The following is a 24071-nucleotide window of genomic DNA, read 5'->3' as shown; positions in this document are numbered from 1 at the left end:
GAAGGATTCTTCTTTTGGGATTTCATTGACAAAGCTCTGTCACAGTTCTGCTTCATGCCAGTCATTCAGGTAAATGGCCCATACTATAATAATACTATAATAACCAGTGGTGGTAATTAATTACATTAAATGTTTTAGCAGTAAGGGTAACAAAATTATTGTTTACATAGTTAAAACGACGTTACCTTTACCGAACGGTAAATGCAATGTATTCCTAACGTTGTGGAAGTAGGTCAACTGCGCTCTGTTTGTGCGTAATGGAGGCTGAAGCATCAACCCAGCCAAAGTTTTTAAATCAGGGAACACTTTGCTAATTGAACTGATCAGAAGTCAGCATGACTTAAATGTTGTTTTTTTCTGATCGGAGGACATTATCCTTGTCTGCGCTCATTCTGCATCAGCAGTTATGCTGCAGCTAACGATTTGTCACTGCCAGTCTGTCAAAAGCAGTCAGAGGCTTCACGCATCAGGAACTCTTCAGCGCTCTATCATTGGTGCATTCAGGTCTGAGATGATATTGGATCCCCTCATGGGATTGAAAAATATTGATTTTGTCACCTGTATTATGCGCATAAAGTTGAAAAGCTTTGCGCATCTGCACCAAGATTAGTATTAGTATTAGTATAAAGCCCAGATCCCACAACTCAGTGGTTTGCCTGGTGTGGTTCTTTCTTTTCTTTTTTTGCCATCACTCCCTCTTCCTTTGGTTTTCATTAAACTGCATCCAAACATTGCTGCTTTTCAATTCATTTAAGGATGCACCACACTTATTTTAGGCCATAATGACATTTTAAAAATGCCTTGTATTACAGCTCTGACCTCATTCTTGTTTCTTCATCAGGAGGTATTGAATGACATCCGGAGTGTTTGGAATGCTCACCGTATAAGGCCCTCAAAGAATAACAACGTGCCCTGTGGGATACCTGATGTCATGCTCATGGCCCCTCACCTTTGGGGTGCAGAAGATTGTCTCGTTCCACTGACAGAAGATTTGACCTTGTGTAAAAATAGCTGCACTTTTGTTAGTTCAGTCCCATGTGATGTGCAAGTGTTTGATTTGTGCACAATAATAATGGAGGAATCAAGCTTGGAATTCCCATCTACCATGTCCCAGGCCCCTGATTTATATTTTCATCTCAGGGATACAGTTCGTTCACAGTTATTTGAGGCTACTTAAATGGACACAAACATACAAATGTAGTACATTTTGTACTTTAGTACGTATTCCTACAGCTTAATGTACTTATTATTAAGTAATTATTTTTCTCCAGTGTGTAGTTATCTTGTCTTTGTAGCAAAATTATCAGAAAAGACTGTATAACATAATTTTCATTTTATCCATGTCAGTAAATGAACTCATCATGAAGTGTTGCTTGCTCTTGGTAGCTACAAAGCGTGAAGTATTAAACTAAAATATGATACAGGTTAGAAAAAAATAAATCCTTTTGGGATTGAGTTAAACTTATCACACTGTTAAAGCATCAAAAGTTGTTCATAATAGTTTTTGGTAGCAAAAATGTGTTCATTTCTAACAAAAACAAGAGCACCTTGGATAACAACCACATAGACTGGCAATCTAATGTTGTGATCAATTAGACAAGAAGACCAAGTAGGCTAAAGTCTAGAATCATAGCTGTGTCACCAATGCTCCAAATGTTTCTTGAGCCTATAATTTTGTTATTGTGGAATAGATTAAAGCAATCCCATGTTTGATAAAGAACGGCTTCTTTTCTTAAAAATTACAGCAGGTGTATGATATTATAGAATGAGTAGTTAAATAACTTTCAGCGGTGTCATTAGACATGTTCATGTTTAAAGATGTATAGAATGTAACAGAGAGGACAAAGTTAATACAAATGAGAATGGTTTACTGGTGTCTTTCAAAATACACCATACTCAAAAACAGGTTGTATTTTGCATATAATAACAGGATAAAATAACAGTTATTTCTAAAATGCTATACAAACCTCTTTACAATGTAATCAATCTCTGTGATTGACAACTTTTCTTCTAAACCCATTAGGAACATAAAGGTTCACATTCTTGTTTCTATTAAGATTTCTGCAAACATCTGACATACTTTAATATAGAACATGCTTAATCAGTTGGAATATGGTATTTGTAATGGTGTTGTACTTATGTTTGTATATACAGTAGACAGCACTCAGCAATCTTCCAGTTTGTAGAACTGTTACTGTATGCTATATTGGAAATATTTGTTACTCTTCCTGTAGTAAAAAAGTATTAGAATGTTAAAATTAGTAATTTATTTTGGCACTAACCAGAAACACAGTAACAATGTGTGCAGCAGGAACAGATGCACTTCTATGTTTAGTGTACGGATTCCTACCAGGTGAAGCACTGAAAATGTTATTTAAATATGTATATGTATTTTCAACTGGTGTTGTTTTGTGGTCTCATTCCCCAAGCAATTTGTTGCCTTATTTTGTCCCCAACACTCACTGCTGCTTCTGCAAAGTCAGAGTGCTAAGTGCTGTCTACTACAGGTAACTCCACTTCAAAAAACCTGAACATTCCCTTTAGCTTACTATTTTAATTGGGGGGAGAAACTAAGAAAGCACTTACTGACCAGATGAAAAAAAGGCTGCACATGAAAAAGGCACAACGGGCTACACTGTTAAGAGAACTTAACCACCCAGTCTATTGAACAGTCACATTCATTCCTTCATGTTACTGCTAACTACACCCGTGTTTCTATGAACTGTTAGGGTGGAAAACCTAAAACGTGTAGGGCGGAGTGCCTTGAGGACCAAGGTTGGGTAACACTGACCTACACCACATCCATCACCCACATAGAGCTTGCGAGAATGCTGTTAAATTCACTGCGAAAGTCTGGATAGCTGTGATAACCAAGGGGCAGCTTTAGTACACATCCACATGTGTGGGATTGTGGTCTGCCGAGGAAATCTGTAGTTTCTATGAACTCAATTAGTATGGCTTTATCCAACAGATTGGATCCTGTAAAGAACCACAGGAAAAGCTGAAGATAATTGAAATCAATTTCTCCAATGTACCTTTTCAGGTAACGAGAAACTGTTGACTGGGCAGCTGTCATCTCCTCTGGAAAGATTAGAAGCTCCTTCACTGTTTTTACAGTCGGTTTTTTTTCTGCAATGAAATGATGCAGTCCTTCTGGTGGGAGTAAACCAGCTACAGAACCCACAACGGGACGCCAGCACTTGATTACAAACATTGGGGCCTGAATAAGTACTTTGTGTCCTATCTGTGCCAAAACAGGGAGCAGTGTGTCCTTGGTAGGAACCTGCTTGCACTCATGTGCATCAAGTACTTCCAGCAATTCATCTGTATCCACTGAATTGAAGTCATCCAAAGCCTTCAGGAGAACAGATCGCTCTTCTTGTGAGACGCACAAAAGAAAGGAATCTTTTAAACTACTGGTTGTCGAGCCGTACAATATCTCCTCCAGAAAGGGTATTGCAAGCTTCACTGGGAAGTAACCAGCTTGTTTCCACCCTACAACAAACACTCTAGCTATAGCCTGCCATTCTTCACACTGAAAGTCATGCCGGATGAATGGGACTTTCACCTCAACTCCCAATGTGCAGCTGTCATAGAAATCCATCCAAAATTCTGTCAGGCAGTCCCGCAAAACACCACTTCCTTCCCCCTGTTCAAGCTCTCCATTTGGTAACAACATTTTGATACTGACCTCAGATGAAATAATGTTTGAGTCCTTAAAGGCACTGATCAAATCAGTAAGACAATGACCTCTTCTAACAGTCAGTATTACGGGACAAGATCGTGGTTCAGGGGGTGCTTGGTCAGGAATATTGGCCTCTCCTGTCAGCCCCGGTGAGAGAGACAATGTGTGATGAGGTGGATCAGACTCTTTTTCTGTAAACAGTGTTTCAGGGTTTAGTTCAACCACACTAATATCCACCCTGTTATCCCCACTAATAATAACAACTGCATCAGAATCTTCACTTTCACCTACTTTTGGCAGACCATCCCATGGTTATGTGTCATTCAGTTCCAAATATCCACTTATGGAAGCTCCATCATTAATTACAAAGTGGTTTGATGGTTCTGAATTTATGTTTTCCACCAACAGATCATCAGCGGCCCGATTATGTTCATTGTCAGTGAGATCTACCACAGAGGGCTGGTTTATTGCATGATCGGCCTCTACGTCTTGGGGCTGCTGTTGTGTTTTCTTTCTGGTACACAGATAAAGTCGCAGAATTTTGACCTTACTTTGCTTATATGTGGTGGGTCATAATTTTGATTAGTTTTGGAGTTGTACATCTCTGTTCCTTACATTTCATGTCATGCCTTTATTAATGTTTTATTTGTTGCTTTGACTGTTTTCGAATAGAATATGCAGTGGGAATATAGAGGGAGATAAGTAGTGAAAGTTTTGCCTGGGTTGATTGTGCGTCGATCCATTGTTAATGCCTCAGGGCATTAACAATGGAAGTGCATATCAATTTATTTATTTTTTGTACCATGTCATCAGAGGGGCTCCGTATAAATCACATTTATATTAGGTTATGTTTGATCTCGTATTACTGAACACCATAGCTGGACTGGCCAGCCTCTAATTTCCTTAACTTCAATGAGAACAAAACCGAAGTGATAATTTTTGGACCAATCCCAGCACCTCTAATTTTAACCTGCACAGTCTTGAGCCTTTTGTCAAATCACATGCCAAAAATTTGGGGGTTATATTTGACAGCAATTTCACCTTTGAAAAACAAATTAGCTCAGTCGTACAGCGGTCCATCTTCAAACTGAGGCTTTTATCTAAGGTGAGATCATTTTTATCTTTTAAAAACTTTGAACGGGCAATTCATGCTTTTATTATATCCCAGCTGGACTATTGTAACTCCTTATATGCTGGAGTTAGCCAGACCTGCCTGGTAAGGCTGCAGTTAGTCCAGAATGCTGCAGCTCGTCTTCTGACACGTATTAAAGGATGTGAACACATTTCCCCGGTGCTCGCCTCTCTTCATTGGCTCCCTGTCTGCTTCAGAATTCATTTTAAAATTTTATTGTTGACTTACAAAGCCCTGAATGGACAGGCTCCCGGGTATTTGTCTGACCTCTTGCAGACTTATACCCCCCTTAGATCTCTTAGATCAAGTGATCTTTTGCTTTTAGCCGTACCAAGGTCGAGGCTGGTTCATAGAGGCGATCGAGCATTTGCAGTCGTAGCGCCTAAGCTGTGGAATAATTTACCCCTATACATCAGACAGGCTCCTACTGTCAATCTTTTTAAATCTTATCTTAAAACACATTTTTATTTACTGGCTTTTAATACAGCATGAGAGTTATTTGTTATTTTATTATGTATGTTGCATTCTTGTACAGCACTTTGGTCAACGCTCCTGTTGTAATTAAATGTGCTATATAAATAATTAAACCATTTTGTTCTTAGGCGCACCCAAATTTTTCAATCGCATCGATTAACACCGCAGTTTTACATGTTCACTTTTTTTATTGCTGTCCATACAGACAATATTGATTTGTAAATGATTAACTAACAATCTTGTGAACACAAAGTTCTTTATTTGCAGCACTGTTCTACAAGAAAGATAAGTTACTGAGAAAGTGCTTAAAGTGCTTTGGCACTCTTTGGCAGTATTGCTATATAAATGTTAAACTTAATCATCGCATCGGCCTCCTCTGACGACCTGTTTGCTGCTGAAAGGCAGTGGGGAGAGGGGACACTTGGGCAGTGCATTTATCGCAGTATATAATGTGTTTTCTGGGTTACAGCTGTGTATGATGTGTTTATCGGGGACAAACTAAGATTTACAAACGTGTGAAATCATTTGTGCCTCAATCCAGACACAAATAACAAAATAACATGAAGTATTTTACAAATGTGTGAATCCAAACTTGATTAAATATCATTTAAAGACACAAAAATCTTCCTGTGTCTGAAAATATTTGTTAGTTTCAGTCCCTGACAGAAAATTAAATATACCTGACACACACCTGTGTACGTGTAGTTTTGCTTTCAGTGAGTCACATTTAGTGTGAGCAGCCAAACATGATGGCAGACTGCCACAGATCACGTCTGAGGAAAGAGGAGGACGTTCAGCCTCCTCGTAGTGTGACTGCTCCAGGTTCACAGCGACACCCAGAAAGCTCAAAGTCCTGTCACATGACCATCATTTACAACCAGCTCGGAGCAACTTTATGAGTCAAACACAATAAAACTGAAACATGAAGCTTTGGTGCTTCAGTGAGTTTATGTTAGCATGGATGCTACACACTGCACACACACACCAACATGAAGCTTCACTCTGTGCTGTACATCACTGTTTATGGGATTAATGTGGTGATTTCAGCCTGAGCCAGAACCTTTTTAATCACAGGTCACACACTCCTGTGATTTCAGACTCTTTGTGGAGACACTGAACACACCTTTGACCTCCACCAACACAAACAGCTGCACTAAGAAACAAACAGCGCCTGATATATATGGATGTGATTAATCTGAGAGACCATTATTGTTTCAAAGACCAACAAAACTCACTGAAACTGTGTGTTTGCACAAAGGCTGAAACGTACATGTGTGTTATTATTTCAGATTCATGCACTGAGCTCTAAATCTGTCATTAAAGTGTTCACATGTAAACCAGGCTGTTTGTATCACTGCACACTTTACTCAGAAACACATGCAGACACGTTCTTCTGCAAATGAAAGAAGGAAACAGAAGTGGTGCTTTATGTTTATCTCAGCTCTACAATCAGGAACAACAGAGAAATAAAGGACAAAGGATCCCAGCAGGAAGAAGAAATGATTAACTACACATGAAATCAAACACTCTGAACTCTGGACTCTGGACTTCAGATCAGAAACAGATGAAGGTTTTATGACAGTCAGAGAAATCAAACAAAAGTAAAACATTAAACATCAAAACAGCACCGAATGAACAAGACAAGAAATAACTAAACACGATCCAGACGCACACTGAGTCCGCAGCACCACAATAAACTCACAACACAAACTCAAAGAAGTCACAGGAAATAAAGCTGAGACAGGAACACAATGAAAACGTCCAAACAGTGAAGCAGCGATAAAACAGAAACACGATTCAGTAATAGTCAACCTCAGAAACACAACAATCAATCCCAGCGACCAGCACAGACACACAACTGTCTATTTCTAGATTAAAATCAAAGCTGAGTTTGTAAAAGTTTCTTCATACTCATCTTTCCTGGTTGCTTCTTTTGCAGGATGTTGGGTTCTTTGCTGTGTTAGTGTGTAAACGTGCTTTCTCTTTAAAAAAAGTCTCCCAGTTTATGGATACATTTTATTCTAGTCTCATTGTGTTTGAATTGACACATGACCGCCGGCCAACACTGACAGTGTGGCTCAGCTGGGACCTGCTGTGAGCTCCTCCATCACCTCCATGCTTTCTACTGACTGAATGTGTGGCAGCTGCAGGAAACAGGCCTCCGTCACCTGCAACAACACAGGAAGTGGACACTTCATACGTCACTAGCTGGGCCCACGTCCTCATGTTAGGTTTGACAGCGTTTTAGTAGGTAAAGGTGAATGCTTGGACATGAATTGAGCTGCGGTTTGGGGAAGGCCTCTGAGGGGACTGGCGACAGCTCCTGGGCCTGACAGATCCCTGTGCACTAAATAGAAGTGAAGAAGTTAAAGTATTGAAAACAAGGAGGGAGGGTGGGGCACGTAAACGAGAATGAACAGCTTGCAGAACTGGGGGAACCTATATAGATGACAACCGGAAGGAGCGTGTTTGGAGGCGTGGTCCAGCTCCTGAAAGTCCGATACATAATCTCCAAATGTGAGTGAAGCGCAGCAGCTGATGGAGATGAACGTTTCTTCACAGATGTGAAAATGGGAATGAAAACAAAGACAAAGTGCAGTTTAGTGCTGTCGTGGAAATTTTAAATAAACTACAAACACCTGGTGAGCGTCTTTTTGAAGTGGGTTTAATTACATATTACAATGTGGAAAGAAACGCTCTGATAAAACGCCAGTGGTCTCTAGAGAGGCCCGCCGCCCTGACCTCTTATATACACACACAGACAAAAACATTCCACAACACATCACGTGAGTCTAAACCTTTAGTTCAGCTCATCCTTGAAACTTTCCCTTCAAACAATTACAAGCATGAGACAAACCCCAGGCCCCCCCACACACGACGCCTGGATGTCTCAGGCATAATCGCAATGGCCTCACTGTGAGTGTGGAAACATAAGACGCAGATGTGAAGCTATCCTAAGTGACAAAGTGATACTGTTAAAATATGTGATCAACACATAGAATAAAGACATTTGTCACCACAATTCCAAACTTTGTGATCACCCCAATTCACATTAATTACAGAAATTTCTTCTCCAATTCCTGCACATAACATCAACACTCAAAGGGATGTCACAATGTGTATCCTTCTACAGTGTCAGGAAAAAAGAATTCACACTTTAATTTTCATCCTCACTCTGCTATCCTCTCCTCTTCCTCTGAGCCTTTTTGTTAAAAAAAATAACAGTAATAATACAAAAGAAAAACACACAAAAATACGAGATTGCACACAAAAATATTAAACAGCATTAGTTATTCATCTGCTAAAAAGCTCAGTTACTTCAAATTGTTCATTCATGAGAACCTGTTGTTAAGATAAGGAATCCCTTCAGTGTGAGACATATTTCTCCACTTTATCATCAAACCATGTTTCCCAATTCAGTAACTGTTTGTGTAAAAGAACCTTCATCCCCAGTAGTGATGGGTACCGGTATCCGGCGCCATGATGGCACCGGTTCTGACATAAACGGTAGTAACCAGACTGAAAAGCAGCGCACATTTCGGTGCTTTTTTTTTACTGAGCTGTGATACACTTTAGACTCTAGCCAATCATTTTACGTTTCCGAGGATAGTAGGCGGGTCCAGGTACGTACGTTCTTTTAGAGCAGAGCTACAGATTAAAAATGCCCAAGGCAAAGCGGTCAAAAGTCTGGCTGTACTTCACAGCAAAAGATGCAAACTCAGCAGCAACAGCTGCTTTAAGGTGATACTGTGCAAAGGAGGTAACACCTCGAATCCAATGAAACACCTGGCGACGCATAGCGTTTTTTTTAAAAGCCGAAAACTGCGCCGTATTTGATAGCTTGCTGCGAGACCTCACACCGAGCACATCTACTGTGCGTGGGTTGCCTGTTATCTGACCCGGAGTTAGCAACATCCCCCAAAAACCCGAAGAGGAGAGTCCTGGCCCCTAGCCCTGCCAGTGTAGCAGAAATGATGACGGATGATGATGCAGCAGCAGCCGTTCTTCTCTGCGTGAGTAGCTTAATGTTGTTCGTGTGTAATTTACGTTGAGTAGGCTAACCACGTTATTACATTAATGCATGTAAGGTGAACTAGCAAACATCATCATAGCTACATGCGGCTGTCTTCTTGTTTGATGGCAGATACTCCCTTCACCCTGGCCAAAAAGGCTAAAATGACCAAAGAAAAAGTGGAAAACAGCTAAACATGAGAGGGTTTAAGTTTGTGTTTTTTCCATTGTTTAAGCACTGCTTCCAGCCAAGAGTGATACCATATATGCCCTATAGCTGCAGAAAAGGCTAACATTGTTATCTTTTTACAAAAAACAGCTGAACATGAGAGGTTTTTGGACCAATTTTGTGTTCTCCATTCTTTAAGCACCGGTTTGAGCACCGTTTAAGCACCGGCACCGTTTCAAAAGTACCGGTTTGGCACCGGTATCGGATAAAACCTAAACGATACCCATCCCTAATCCCCAGTATTATTAGGGGAATAAGGCAAACATGCCTCACCAAACATCACACACACTCCTTTGTGCCGTTCTGTTTGCCCCATCCAGATGTTTACCATCAAGGACAGTGAATACGACTGAACCTGTGGATAAATTAATAAAAAAAAAACATAAGCTAACTTTGATGTTAGTGCTTCTTAAAGTCTGGGGTAAAACCCAGAAGTAGCCATGTGTTTCCGCACCGCCACCATACATCAAACACTTCTGAGCTAAATTTACAACAGAGTGATAGTCCTTGTTTTCTATCACATTTACCTCTGAAAGAACGACTTCATTCTCTGGGTGCTCTCAAAATGTTAAAAGCCTGTTAAAATCCCTCAGTGAAGTAAAATGACCCCCAAATCCTACTTTTAGGGTGTCAAACAATGTATCAACGTTCTGTACATATGTCAAAGCAACTTACAACTGTTGTCGCTATGTTGACTAGGATAATCAGGATCTAATGCACTTACACATCAAGAACTGACATGCTAGAAAAGCAGTCTAGCTGCCATACAAAATGTACACTAGTAATCGTTAGTCGGGTAGCTGTGAAACTTGCATAATGTAATTACTTCAATCACTTTTAATCAGGATCAGGACTCTAAAAGAATTTGTAATGTTCAGGGAGTCATGTAAATGTATCATTACCAATGACCACCTTGAGTTAAGAACACACTAAACCTAAAGTGTTGTCTGTGGTCCATCGCTGATCCCTTGTAGGTGGCACAGAGTCTGCTCTGCGGTCACTGAGTTGGAGTTTGGCACGCTCTTGTTGGAGGAGGCCGCTCTTCCACCCCTCACTCTGTCGTTCCAACGCAGCTGCATGATGAAAGGGCAGAGCACGTCGTACACCCTGGTTGTCTTCCTCAGTGTCAAACGCAGCAATCTTTCTAACCCTCTGAGTTATTGCTGTGGTTATTGCTGTGGTTCTGAAATCTTCTTGTGATGACTAGCAGGACCACAAACGGCATCAACCTTGACCTTAACCCCTGTCTGGGTTGTCAGCTGTGCCTGGAATGGTTCCCGCTTCCAGCTAGTTCTCTGAAAAAAACTTCTCATCCAGTCTCAGTCTGGAGTTCTGCCTCTGGGATACCTCCTTTAACAGAAGGAAAAACTTCTAACCATTTGGAAAGCACATCAACCATCATCAAACCACATTTTACTTCCAGTTCTTTGAACTTTACTTATGGGTTATCAAAAGCCCTATCTGATCATGGATGAAAATGTTTGAGCCCTTTCTGATTTTCTATTTTATGCATGTTTGCTGCACTTCAATGTTTCAGATCATCAAACAAATGTAAATATCAGACAAAGAAAACACAAATAAACACAAAATGCAGTTTCTAAATGAGGTCAGGACTTTCAGCGTTCAACTTTTGTCTCATCAGCCAAGATGTTTTGGCAAATGTGAGACGAGCCTTTTTGTGCTTTTTGATCAGCAGTGGTTTTCTCCTTGAACTCTTCCATGGTTGTCCAGTCTCTATCTTAATGTTGAATCATGAACACTGACCTTAACTGAAACATGTGAACTGAACCTGCTGTTCTTTAATGTTGTTCTGGGTTCTTTGTGACCTCCTGGATGAGTCGTCGCTGCACTCGTGGAGTAATTTTGGTTGGCAGGTCACTCCTGGGAAGCTTCACCACTGTTCCCAGTTTTCTCCATTTGTGGTTAATGGGTCTCACTGTAGGGCGGCACACTGGTTATCACTGTTGCCTTGCAGCAAGAAGGTCCTGTGTTGAATTCCTCTATCAGGCCAGGGTCTTTTTGTGTGGAGTCGCCTGTTCTTTTTGGGTACTCCAGCTTCCTCCAAACACATCTAGTTAGTGGTTAAAGGTTAATTGGAGTCTCTAAATTGTGTGAATGTGAGTGTGAAAAGAATCCCAACTCCAAAAGGAAAAGCGTATGGACGGATGGTTCGCTGGTCCCAAAGCCTTAGATATGATTTTGTAACCCTTCCCAAACTGATAGATGTCAGTGACTTTGTTTTTCAGGTGTTTCTTTAGGTTGTGGCTGTCATGTAAAGGTGCTGTGGCAGGAAGCAGTAGGACCCAAATACAGGACTCATGAGACACAGAGAGATGAGCTCAGAGAGACAGGAGAGGGAACGTGAAGCAAGGAGACAAGAGTGAGTAAAATGAGAAACATGAGCACAGGAAGGGCACAGAGACAGAAACCTACAGACTAGGAAATATAAATATAACACAGGCAGAAAACAAAGGGAACCAAAACCATGAAAAACAACAAATCAAAGAATATAAGTTAAACCAGAATTACACAGACTGGGCCACAGACCCAGGACTGTGACAGCAGCATGATGTGTTGCTTTCTGAGATCTGTTAGTCTGCTTCAGTTTGTCAGTCGGCTTCTATTGAAGTGAATTGTTGATTCAGCAGGTCTGTCAGTAATCAGGCCGGAGTGTGTTTGGTGAAACTGAACTCAGCTTTCTAAAGAAAGTGTTAATCACAGTTAATTCATGATTTAACAAGATGGACAGTTACTTTTTTACACAGCACCAGGCTTGGATGACTTTTCTCTCTTAATCAATGAAATCATCTTTTATAAAAATTTGTTTTGTGATGTGAAACATGTAAGAGTGGCAAATGTGCAAAACTCAGGAAATCAGGCGAAGACTTTGCCACCACTGTATCATCCATGGACACACTCACCACCTTCTTTATCTTCTGCATCTCTAACCTCCAGTACAACAAACAGACAACACAGCATGGCCATCATCTTCCTGCTGGTCATGAAGCTACAGTGTCAGACTTTGTGGGTTAATGTCTGTGTTGATGGAAACAAAGGAGACACAAAGATGTGCAGCGAGGTAGGAAACACTGGGGATGCTGTGATCATTCTGTAACTGCTCCTCTTTATTAACTCATGAATTAACTGTAATTAAACACATTTTTTAGAAAGCTGAGTTCAGTCTCAGCAGTGGAGGTGAGGCTTCTCCAGAGGTGTAGCACACCGTCAGCAGTGGAGGTGGAGACCCTTAGGAGGCTCAGGAGGAGGTCAGTGAGAGCAAAACAGTATTCCAGGAACACTGCAGTATAAGGGACCAGCAGAGGGGGGCTGAGCTGGAGGTTGAGTCGGTGGAGGCAGCACCATCCACTGGACTCTGCTGAACTGTAAAGTGGTGCCTCCATCAGGCTGGGCAGCATCATCTCCATCACACATGATAAGAGCAAAAAGGCTAGAAGGCTGGTTGGATGCAGTGAGGAAGAACCTGGGGAGGTGTGGTGGCAATCAGGAGATAGTGGGTCAGATGAAGCTGGAGAGTGTGAACTTCCCAAGTCCCTGAGCCACAGCAGCAAAACATCTACAAGCCATCATTGTTCCAGAGTCTCCTCACCTCAGTATTCTTCCTATTGTTATTGTTGTTCTTTTGGACTGAATGGAACTGGAGCCTCATCGTCTTGTGTCTCTATATACTGAACTGTTGTTACGGCCCTGGGCCGGCTGTGTACTTTTGTCGTGCTCTGTCTGTAAGACTCCACAGGTCCTTCCCGATTGGAGAGCTGGCGGCGGCTGATTGGTTCCTGATCATGTGGCTCTTTTCAAAATCCCTCACCAGCAGTTGTGCCGGGGCAGCCACTGACAGCAGCAGCAGACCTGACCCTGGCTTTCAAAAGCTGTAACATTCGTGTTTGAGATTCTCGTGACTCACCGAGCTTTGTATGTAGTGTGTACATTAGTTTTCATTGTAAATAGCACTGGAACAGAAGGGGTGAGCTGCCTTATTGTTTTTTCCTTGTACTGTTTTCTCCTGTTTATTTCAGTGAGGGAGTGTAGCGTTTGTCTTTTGTGTGGTTTTTGTTTCACATAGGGTTTTAGACAACACCTCCTCTCCTGACTTAGCTTGTTTTGTTTGTTATTTTGGCCTTTGTTCACCCAGGAGTTTCATTTTTCAGTGCAGACAAATAACTCTGCAGACTCTGAGGTTGCAGTGACAGTTGATGTGTGGACACATGGAGGTTTGTAATGTCTATTATACTCCCTACAGGAAGTGCCCCACCTATTGTAATGGTTCAGCCCAGATAATGTCAGCTGGAGGAGTTCAGCTCTTAGTTTTATCATCATCACATGTTCTTTATCCGTCTCCACAGCAGCACTAACTAACAGTTTGTAGCCTCAGTATCTGAATTATTTCTCACATGTTATCTCACCATGTAAACCACAGCAGCCACTGGGGACATTTACACACTTCTTCTTACAACCAGCAGATTTTACAAACACAGTTTATTAGAAAACATGTTTTACCTTTGACTGGTACATAAATATGAACATTTCACAGGTTAATGTTGGGAACACGAGACCGAACACCATCACAGACTTTTGATATGATATTAACAGAAACAGGCTCTTTCTAAAAAAGTTCATCTGGATTTGAACATCGTTTCATACGTCGGGAATATCAGGCTGAAGTTTTCTGTATTTAAGCGTTAACATGTATGAAAGCAGTCTGATGGTTTTTAAAGAAAGTGTCTCGTGTAGAGCTGCAACGATTCATCGAGTGATTCCAATAATTCGATCATAAAATTCTCTGCTTCCATGTTTCACAGACCTCCAATAGAAACGTGTTCATGAGCAGCGTGTGAATCAAAGTCTGAGCACATTAAGCCCACACAGCCTCCAGTGTTAAACACAAACACTGATAACAGCAGCAGTGATGATGATGTCACAGTTCAATGTGGAGGCGGAGCCTGTTTACACAAAGAGGCGGAGTCTGTTTACACACTAAAATAATGGATAGCTGCAGGCCTGGTCTCGTGTGTGAGAAGCTGTAAATCAAGTATCTTCTACCTGCAAAACTCCTTCAGTTTTATTTCTACAGCAGCAAATGACAACAACAGTCACCTGCAGGAGTTTCTACTGTAAAGTAAAGACTCGACAACAACAGAGAAACTCCACCAATCAGACCACCCCCTATGAGAACGGTGACGGTGGATCATCCTCGTGTTCTTACAGCGTGGTTACAGCGTGGCTATGAAATCTCCACCATGTTAAAGAGTTCTTGGACACTCGATGGGAAACTGCCCGCTCAGGCCCAGCAGTTTGCTTCAATGACCTGGAGAAGAAGCAGGAAATCCTCCAAGGTTTCCAACATGTTTCAGTCCTGCAAATGTGCAATACTACCTGCTGCATTATGAGCTTCAGTGATGAGCACAGCAGTGGACTCAGTGAGTGTTTCCATCACATCCAGGCCCAGAAGACTTGGAGGAAATGAAGATTTTGTTCTTCCACTTATTTCCTGTCATATTCTGCACTTCTTACTTCTTTCAGCTGCCCATGAAATAATGAAACTTGAAGATATCAGCTCACATCTGACCTCTGACCTCACTGCAAGGTCAACAGATGGATCTGAAGGTCAAAGTGATAATAATGCTCTTTAGAGCCATTTTGGAGCTCTGAGCTCTTCAAGGTCAAATAAGGTCAAACTTCCATCAAATGTCTCGTGTTTCAAACTCTGTTTATAATTCTACTGTCTGTGTTTCTAATGGAACATTTACTTTATTAAACAATGAGATAGTGACATGTTCTACATCCACATCAATCACAATCATAGGAAATGTCACATAGATGTGCTTGTGTTGTGTCCATGATGATGTTAACAAACAAACTGTGACAGAGCCTCAGACGTGATGAAGAAGCTGAATCAGCAGAAAGAGCAGAGCAGGAAGCAGCAGCATCCACACAGGTGTGTCTCAGGTGAGTCCTGCTCCCACACTAAACACATCCACATCATATTAGCATGTGCTAACATGTGCTTCTGCTTTATTTCAGTCTGACATGTTTCCAGTCAACATGTCTGCTGTGTGTCTCTCAGCACTTGCACTAAATCTTCCCGTGTGTCTGTGATACTGCGTGATGCTGACAGACTGTAACGTCAGTGAGTCTGTGAGCATCTCTGTCACCTACAGCTTCCCTGTGGAGCTCATTTCAAATGCTCAGGTTTACACTCAGGAACAGGAAATGCTGCGTCTGCAGTTTGTCTCCTTCAAACTAAAGCGTCTCAGACACGAGCAGCACGTGAGCACAAAGATGTTTGTGGTCACGTGGTGGGCACGAGGAGCTCTCAGTGAGTTTGGAGCTGAAACATCTTTGACTCCCAGAGTGTGAAAGTGAAACAAGCAAACGTGGATATTTAGGAGCCTCAGACGGTGTGATGATGATCATGAACCCAGGAAACAAAGAGAGAAAAGAACAGATTGGAGATCAGAGCTGAACACACACTTTTTTAAAAGCATGCAGGAGCCGTGAGGACGAGCACGGATTCATTCATTCATATCTGCACTGTGATCTGAACTCTCTCTCTTTCTAATCTCATGTCTGAAGGTGAGAAGGACACCGCCTCCCTGACAGAAAAGCTTCTCCACCCACACAGCTGAAGAAGATATTTACAGTGTGTACAATGGCATCACTCTTCCACACACAGACAATCACTTGTTGATGCAGCGTGGTCCAGCTGGGAGGAAGGAGGTAGGAAAGCTGAGCCAGTGTTCCCGCTTTAAAGAAGGCACCTTCAGCCAATCACTGACTCCACCCACAGCATAGTGACAAATACTCAGCACAGGCTAAACAGCACCACCCTCAGGCCAACATGGAGAAAAGCATCCACACTGAAACCAGACCAATGATGATCTGGGCTCCAAACATTCATATCCAACACATGTAAAGCCTTCAAACGTCATCTGCTAATGTTTCTGTTTATTCTATGATGATTTTAAAATGAGCTCACAGCCACCTGTCGTCCTGCTGAGCTCCACCAAGGGGCCACTTTAAGGACCTGTCAGATAATCTTATTAGTCAATCATCATCTTATCATTTTACAATTCTCTTTAAACTTTCAGCCGTTTAACTTCAGTGATCCTCAGAATGTCTTTGATATCCAGGAGTTTCACCCACGTCCAGTGAAAAATGACGATCAAATGAAAACATCCACTTTTTCTTCTTTGAGTCAGTTCCTGAAGAGGGTCTTATACCTGCCAGACTCCCAGAAACTCAGTGTGTTCAAGAGTGAGCTGACAGTCAGAGTCAGTCTGAGCGTGATCCAACCATATTAGTGTGAACAGCATCACAGAGGATTCAGCTGCTTTAAATGGGACAGTGTGAGTAAATAACAGGGACTAGAAAGAGAGAGCAGAGTTCTCCTCAGTAACACCAGGATACCTCACCCCTCTGAGTCTCGCTTCCCCGCCTCCATCGTTTAGTGACGGCCTTCTCTACCATGTCTGTGCCGAGCGCTTTGGTCAGGGCCAAACCTTGTGTCACCATGGCAACTACACCATGACAGCACCCAGAGAGAAACTTGTGAGCCCACGACTACATTAGATGTTTGCTCTGCTGAATCCAGCCAGCCCCTACCTGGCTTTAGTCATATGGGATAAAACGGTAGGGCCAGAGGTGGGAAGTAACTAAGTACAAATACTCTGTTACTGTACTTCAGTAGGATTTACAGGTATCTGTACTTTCTACTCCTTACATGTTCAAACAGGCTGGTTACTTTAGCTTTAACACATTTGAGGGGAGTTCTTATTCCATCAGTGCGAGCCTTCAAACATCAAAGCGATTTGAGCCTGAACAGAAACACATGAAAGGAAATCCTGTTCATTTATTAATCACATAAAAGAGACCAAAGAGTCAAACTGTGAGTCACAGTCAGGGCTTAAAGTGGGCCATGTTTTTATTTGATATGTTTTTGGGACGACACCTGAACGACTGCAGGTAAGTTGTGTTAGCGCTACTTTAGCATCTAGCTAGCCCTGCTGAAGAGCAGCGAGCATAAAGGGAGGAACGTCTTTGAAGTGTCAGCTAATTTCAAATGCAGCGTTTCTATCAGCTCAACAAACATCAGCAAACACACAAACTGTTTGTGTGCAGTTTGTCTCACAGTGTGTTGCAGCCAAAGGTCCAGCTGCTGTATTTCACAGGGAGAGAAAGAAAGAAAAGCTGCTGTAGGAGAGGAACCCAAGCTTTGGCATCGCTCTGAAAACTATCGCTGATCCTTTTACTCGCTGGCTTTCAAATAAAAGCTGGAATGAAATTTGTGGCGTTTGCAGGATCTAATCAATCACACAGGATCAGGGGAGAAGACAGCAGAGCAGCTGATTTTACACCTGAAGATAAAACTGTAATATTAGAAACATGAAGATATTACACACACAATACAGACTGCAGCTCAGACAGCTGCTGGACAGATGTGTGTGTGTGTGTGTGTGTGTGTGTGTGTGTGTGTGTGTGTGTGTGTGTGTGTGTGAGTACTGTAACTCCTTTATTTCACACAGACAGCTTCAGCATTTGTTCTGCTTTCTCTGCTTTTATTTGAATGTGACAGAAAAACACGACTAGAATTTACACAAACGTGTTTACAGGCTGACTTTAATGTGTTTCTGCACATGCTTGTCCTCTGGTCATGTGATCATGTGTTTGCAGGAACGCTCCTCTTCCTCAGAGGATCCACCTGTGCTTCCTCTCCTCTCTCCTCCACCTGTTACAGTGAGGGAACGTCCTCCATGATGGAGGAGCTGCTGGAAAGTGCTGAGAGTTTCCTCCAGAGTGAGACCTCTGTCACAGTTCAGAGGATCTACGGCAGCAGAGACCTTCATGGACACTAAAAGTCTCAAACACACAACAACAACATCACACTGACTCCACTCTGACATCACTGATCAATAATCAAAGAACACACAGATCAAACTGATTGATCAGCCATCAGAGGAGTCGGATCAATGGAGCTGCTTCTGTTCCTGATGTCCCCTGTTTGATCCTGGACCTGAACTCTCCCTGCAGAGGAGACACAAGACAGTCAGACACACACACACACACACACACACACACACACATAAATGTTGGGTGTTGCTATCTTCGTGGGGACATCTAATTGACATAATGCTTTCTCTAGCTACTTATCCTAACCATCAAAAATGAATGCCTGACCCTGACTCTAAATCTAACTATAACTCAATTGTAACCCTGACACTAAAACCACATTTTGAGTCTAAAAAATGCCTTCAGACTCGTGGGGACCAAAATCCAGGTCCCCATGAGGGCTGTTGGTCCCCATAACTATAGTAAATTTCAAATTTTTGTCCCCACAAAGATACGAAAAACCGGTACAGTAAGACACACACTCGAATAAACATACAGGCACACAAACCTCTGACTGTGAGCTGCACTGTTTTCCTTCTAATCACACTCCGATTCCTCACAACATCACATCTGTATCTCCCACTGTCTCTCTCTGTGGGGTGTTTCAGGGTCAGACTGAGGTCTCCAGTTTTCAGCAGGTCTTCATTCATCTTCGTTCGGCCTCTGTAAACCTGGTTCTGTCTGCGAGGCTGGTCAGAGCCGTTCTCATACTGGTGGACCATTATTAATGGTTCAGGTTCAATGCGCTCCCACTCCACTCTACCATCTTGAGGCAGGTTTTCTGTTGTTTTACAGGCCAGCTGGACAGACTCCACCCCCTCCTCCACCTCCACCTGACAGACTGAGAGGACAACAAACACAAATCAACACAATAAACAAAGTGGCACAGATCATGCAAGTGTCAGTTCTACTTTTTATTTCATGTCAGAACCTGCTGATATATTTAAATACATTTATATTTAACACACAGCTGAACTCTGAACATCGCACTGCTGGAATAAAAACTACTTATTGTTGAGTTCTGCTGGAGGAAGACACCGTGGGCACCGTGTTCCAGATTATTATGAAAATAGGATTTTAGTGTCATAAATATGATTTTTTTTTGCTTTCAGTTAAAGTCATGGATGGTGCTGTGTCTCAGAGCTCTCTGGATCACTGATATCAATCTCAGACACCTGTCATAATTAGTTTGTCAGGTGAGCCCAGTTAAAGGAAAACTATTTAAGAAGGATGTTCCACATTATTAAGCACACCACAGGTTCAAGCAATATGGGAAAGAAAAAGGATCTTTGCTGCAGAAAAGGGCAAAAGAATGCAATGCCTTGGATAATGTATGGAAACATTCGATATTTCATTATCTTTCATGTTCATTCATTTTTAATTGAAATAGCTTTTGGTTTCAGTAAATATGACCTCCTACTGCTGCAAATTCAACAAATGACCTGTTGAGTTCTTTACAACCAATGAAATGCTTTGAAACTCTGTTATAATAATGTGGAACTGTGCATTTGAGGGTTTTTGTTTACTTTTGAAAATCATAGTTATCAGCATCACATGCAGAACAAACAGAGGCCACGTGTGGCACAGTTCCTGTAACGGGATGAATCCGTGGATGTGTCAGGATCTGACGCTGAATCATGTTGCTGTTCTTTTCCACATGGTGCAGGTCAGCCGTTCCACACAGATGTCAGCTTTCTAGAAGAGTTAGTCTGGAATAAAGCAGCTCTCCTCTGGACCAATCCTGCCTCCAGCTGAGCCGTCACACATTCACACACAGTCCCAGCAGTTTGTAGCACAGCAGTGATGCTTCTATCAGAAACATGCTGCTTCTCCTTCATCCTCCTCTCATTGATCTGAATCAGCTGTTTTCACAGAGAAACGCTGCACAAATCCTTCACTCCACTATTTCTGTCAGCAGAGGACTCGCTCTATCATGGCTGCTGCTCCTTTTTCACTCATTTGTGCTTTGAATCCAATCTGTTTCTCATCATCACCATGAACAGGCTGCTCATCAATCAGCACATTAGCTGTAGATCAGCTGCACACTGTTGAAGATGCTCAGACAGACGGGCTGGGCACACAGAGGACTTTATGATCTGTTCTTCAATTCAGTCCAACATGGATCATTTCTGCTCACAGTCCAATCATCTCTGGAAACTTGTGCTTCCATGGCACAGCTGGGCTACTTCAACAAATAGCACTACACCTCTGGTTGTCAGCTTCACCATCGCTCTCCCCGTGGCTACAGTACAAGTGAGCTGACACATCCATCAGTGGAGGCTGTGGGCCAGTAAGGAGCAGCAGCTGCCTGCAACATGGGCTTTACATTGAAAACAGCCACAAGTCTGGGCCTAACCACGCCTTTGGACTTCTTCTTCATTCCAATGAGATTTACATTTCAGGGAGTTCCCCTGGAAAAAGAGCCATTTTGAAAGCTGTTTGCTGACTTCATCAATAATCTGCTTCAATCATCCAGATGAGAATCCTGAGAATGGAGCAGCCCTGATAGCAGCTCATAGGATCACAGTGTTTTTCATTCAGCTGGTTGATTTCACAGGTTAGGAGGTGAACAATCTAACTGTGCTCCTCCTTCCACCTTTGGACCACTCATTTAGTGACAGCCAGGATGTGACAATCAGCTGTGACACAGGAAAACATGAGGTGGGAAACTCTGGAGAAGATCTGCTTTTCTCTACAGGGAGGCTCGCACATCTAATCTGCTCACCATCACTCAACTCACTTCAACAACATGCTGACTCAGTCATTTCTGCACGTTTCCTCATGTTACAGCCCTGACTTCAGTTCAGCTGAGGAGGAGATGAGGGAGGAGAGAGCAGTGGTGGAGGAGGCAGATAAGGAAGAAGAGGAGGAGAAGATCCAAAGAGGAGGCAGGGGGAGAGGCTCAGGAACAGTTAGATCAGAGACTTTGAGCCATCATGGACTCCCACTCCTTCCATCCAGCCCTGTGTGGATCAGCAGCTCCAAAATGTCTGCTCACTCATGTTCTTCCTGTCTGTGCTCTTCTTTCATTTCACTCATTATATATGAGCTGCTCCTAAATCACACTGGATATGGATTTTCTGTCCATCCACACTAATTCTCTTCATCCTCACCTGATTGTTTGGATGCTCTTTGACAGCACATTGAAAATCCTCACAGTGACTTCTATTGCCACACTGACTGGACACATACAAAGTTGAAGGCTTCATGTGTTTGGCACAAATAATACTTTGGTAGGTCTGAGTTGTGTTTTGAACCATCTCTCAGGACCAAAGTCTTTTTGCTTCCTTCAAAAAGAGCTGAAGGCTTTTTACCTCACAGTTTGTCCTTTGATATTATTGGATGATGGACTGTGGGAAACACAAATGTGCACTTCTTAATGGCTCATATGTGCTGTGAAAGAGCTCTTTGTGATCTTGAAGCTTTTCAATAGTTTTTCTTTGGCTGTTTGTAAAGTTTTCTGTGTGAACTCTCAGGAATCTGGAGCAGTCTAATAGAAGTCTACTGGGGTATAGAGGGAGGAGCTTCTGTCAGACTCTTTCTGATGAGGAACTGAAGCCGCTCTCATGGTCTCATCAAATCATCAGACTCTGCTGAGAACAACAGTCATGTGACCTCTCAGAACAAACAGCCTGTTAGTTTCCTGCTGCCTCCATCACTCACTTTCATTCACTCTCAATCACACCAACATGTTAAAGCAGCGCTATAGCTCACCTGGCTGAGCAGGTGGGCTGAAGGCGGGGCTTACTACAGGTGCCTGTGTGTCCCTCACTCTCTCCCCACTTTCCTGTCTACTCTCTGCACCTATATAATAAAGGCAAACATGCCTCCAATAGAAACCTTTGCAAACACAAAGTCCCACAGCAGCCCCGTGTTCTCCGGCTAAAATGAGAGTTTTTGTCAGTGGAGTCTGGTGGCTTTAACCACACAAACATTACAGCTGCGCTCAAATATCACAAAGAGCTGTGACAGCAGAGAAACACATGAGCATCCTCCAAATATCATCTAGAAATAGAAATGTGTCCACTGTGGGACGTGTGAGGCTGACATTAATATGTCTTAAAGTGGGAGATGAAGAAATGACTCCAGGGCCCAAATCATGGAGACAAACATCAATCCACACTTCACTTTGTTTCCTGTCTCTAAAGTGGGAATATTTCAGTGTGATGAACAAACGGCCTCCAACAAATGAAGCTGATTTCCTTTTCCTGTCTTTTCTCCAGCGGCCTCAGCTTCTTCCTCTTTCCCCTGTCTTCTTCTGCAGACGCTCCTCTGTAGCTTCAAGCTGTTTCTCTTTACAAGGAGAGCTACAAACCTTTGCATCCAGCCACAAACACCCCATGGGCTCCTCTGGATCATCACACTCAGCATTTTCACAATAAAAGCCTCGTATTTATGGCTGCTCCACCCTGACATGTGACAACATCCAAATGACTGGATCAAAGTGTTTGAATGATCTCAGCAGCTTTAAAACTATTGATATTTATACATTTACATTGATTTGGACTAAACTAACAAAACTATTGATTTGATCCAAACTCACATCATGCCAGAGGCTTTTATTTTGAAGGTAGGATCATTTTAATGGTCTTCTTAGTTCATTTAAACACACAGTTGCTCCGCCTGACATTTTTGGCTTTTAGATCAAAACATCAAAGAATTTATTTTATTTGAATGAACTGAAAATAGATTCAAACTAAAAGCTTTTAGAGAATAAACTCCTGCATGACCTCTGACCTTTGACCTGTATCTACAGCACTGACCTCTGACTTTCAGCTCCACCTTTCTCTTCAGCAGGATGTTTCCCTCCCTGCTGTAGACGGTGCAGGTGTAGGTCCTGTTGTCTACATCTGTGGGGTATTTCAGGGTCAGACTGAGGTCTCCAGTTTTCAGCAGGTCTTCATTCATCTTCGTTCGGTCTCTGTAACGCTGGTGCTGTTCTTCAGGCTGGTCAGAGCCGTTCTCATACACGTGGACCTTCCCATATCTATTCTTCCACTTCACTTTAGCGTCTTCAGGCAGGTGAAGTGTGGTGTTTAAGGGCAGCTGCACAGACTCCACCCCTGAATCCGCCTCCACCTGGGGCACTGAGAGGACAACAAAGCACAACATGAGCTTGGATGGAGACATTTGTGTTGCCTCTAACAGGCTGAATGCTGCTGCTTCACTGGGAGCTCACTGTTAGATAGAAAGTGGTCAGTGTGAAGAGGAGACGCAGCAGAAAGATGAAGACTGACAGGAAGAAAGCAGTGAACAGACTGTTGGAGCTGCTGTTAGTGGGACAGGACTTTATTCAGTCTCTGAGGACCAGATTTGACTTGATGAAGCAGAGAAACACAGTCTGAGTGTTTCTGTCACACTCACTTCATCACACAGCTCAGTTTGACAACATGTGGAAGAATTTGATAGAAGCCTTCCTTTAGTAAAAGCACCAAGAAAACACCATGAAAACACCTCACTACACACTAAACTGCAGTACTGGCAAATTGTACATAAAGTATGAAAAGTCAAAGTACTTATTGTGCAGAAAAATGTTCCCATCAGTGTCTGTGGATCAATATTACTGCTGCACATGTTTAAGGCTGAGCTCATTTCAAATCCTTTCTATTGTGTTGAATCTTCAGTAATGCATCATA

The 24071-nt window shown here is 42.4% G+C and overlaps 1 protein-coding gene across 1 annotated transcript in view; it reads right to left on the bottom strand.

Moving 5' to 3' along the window:
- Positions 1-7369: 7369 nt before the first annotated feature.
- LOC120715333 overlaps positions 7370-24071 on the bottom strand; it is a 70679-nt gene continuing 53977 nt past the window's right edge. Inside the window, exons 8-12 of the mRNA XM_040002251.1 lie at positions 23199-23522; positions 18944-19276; positions 18526-18570; positions 16957-17066; positions 7370-7459 (exon numbers count right to left, since the gene is read on the bottom strand). Of these exons, the coding sequence (XP_039858185.1) occupies positions 7370-7459; positions 16957-17066; positions 18526-18570; positions 18944-19276; positions 23199-23522 (902 nt within the window). The remainder of the gene's footprint in view (positions 7460-16956; positions 17067-18525; positions 18571-18943; positions 19277-23198; positions 23523-24071) is intronic.

This window comes from Simochromis diagramma, unplaced genomic scaffold (assembly GCF_900408965.1).
Source record: "Simochromis diagramma unplaced genomic scaffold, fSimDia1.1 OVJJ01000432.1, whole genome shotgun sequence".
In the NCBI taxonomy this organism is placed as follows: Eukaryota; Metazoa; Chordata; class Actinopteri; order Cichliformes; family Cichlidae; genus Simochromis; species Simochromis diagramma.
Note: the sequence above shows the minus strand (reverse complement) of the source record. Positions and strands in the feature narration are given on the sequence as shown.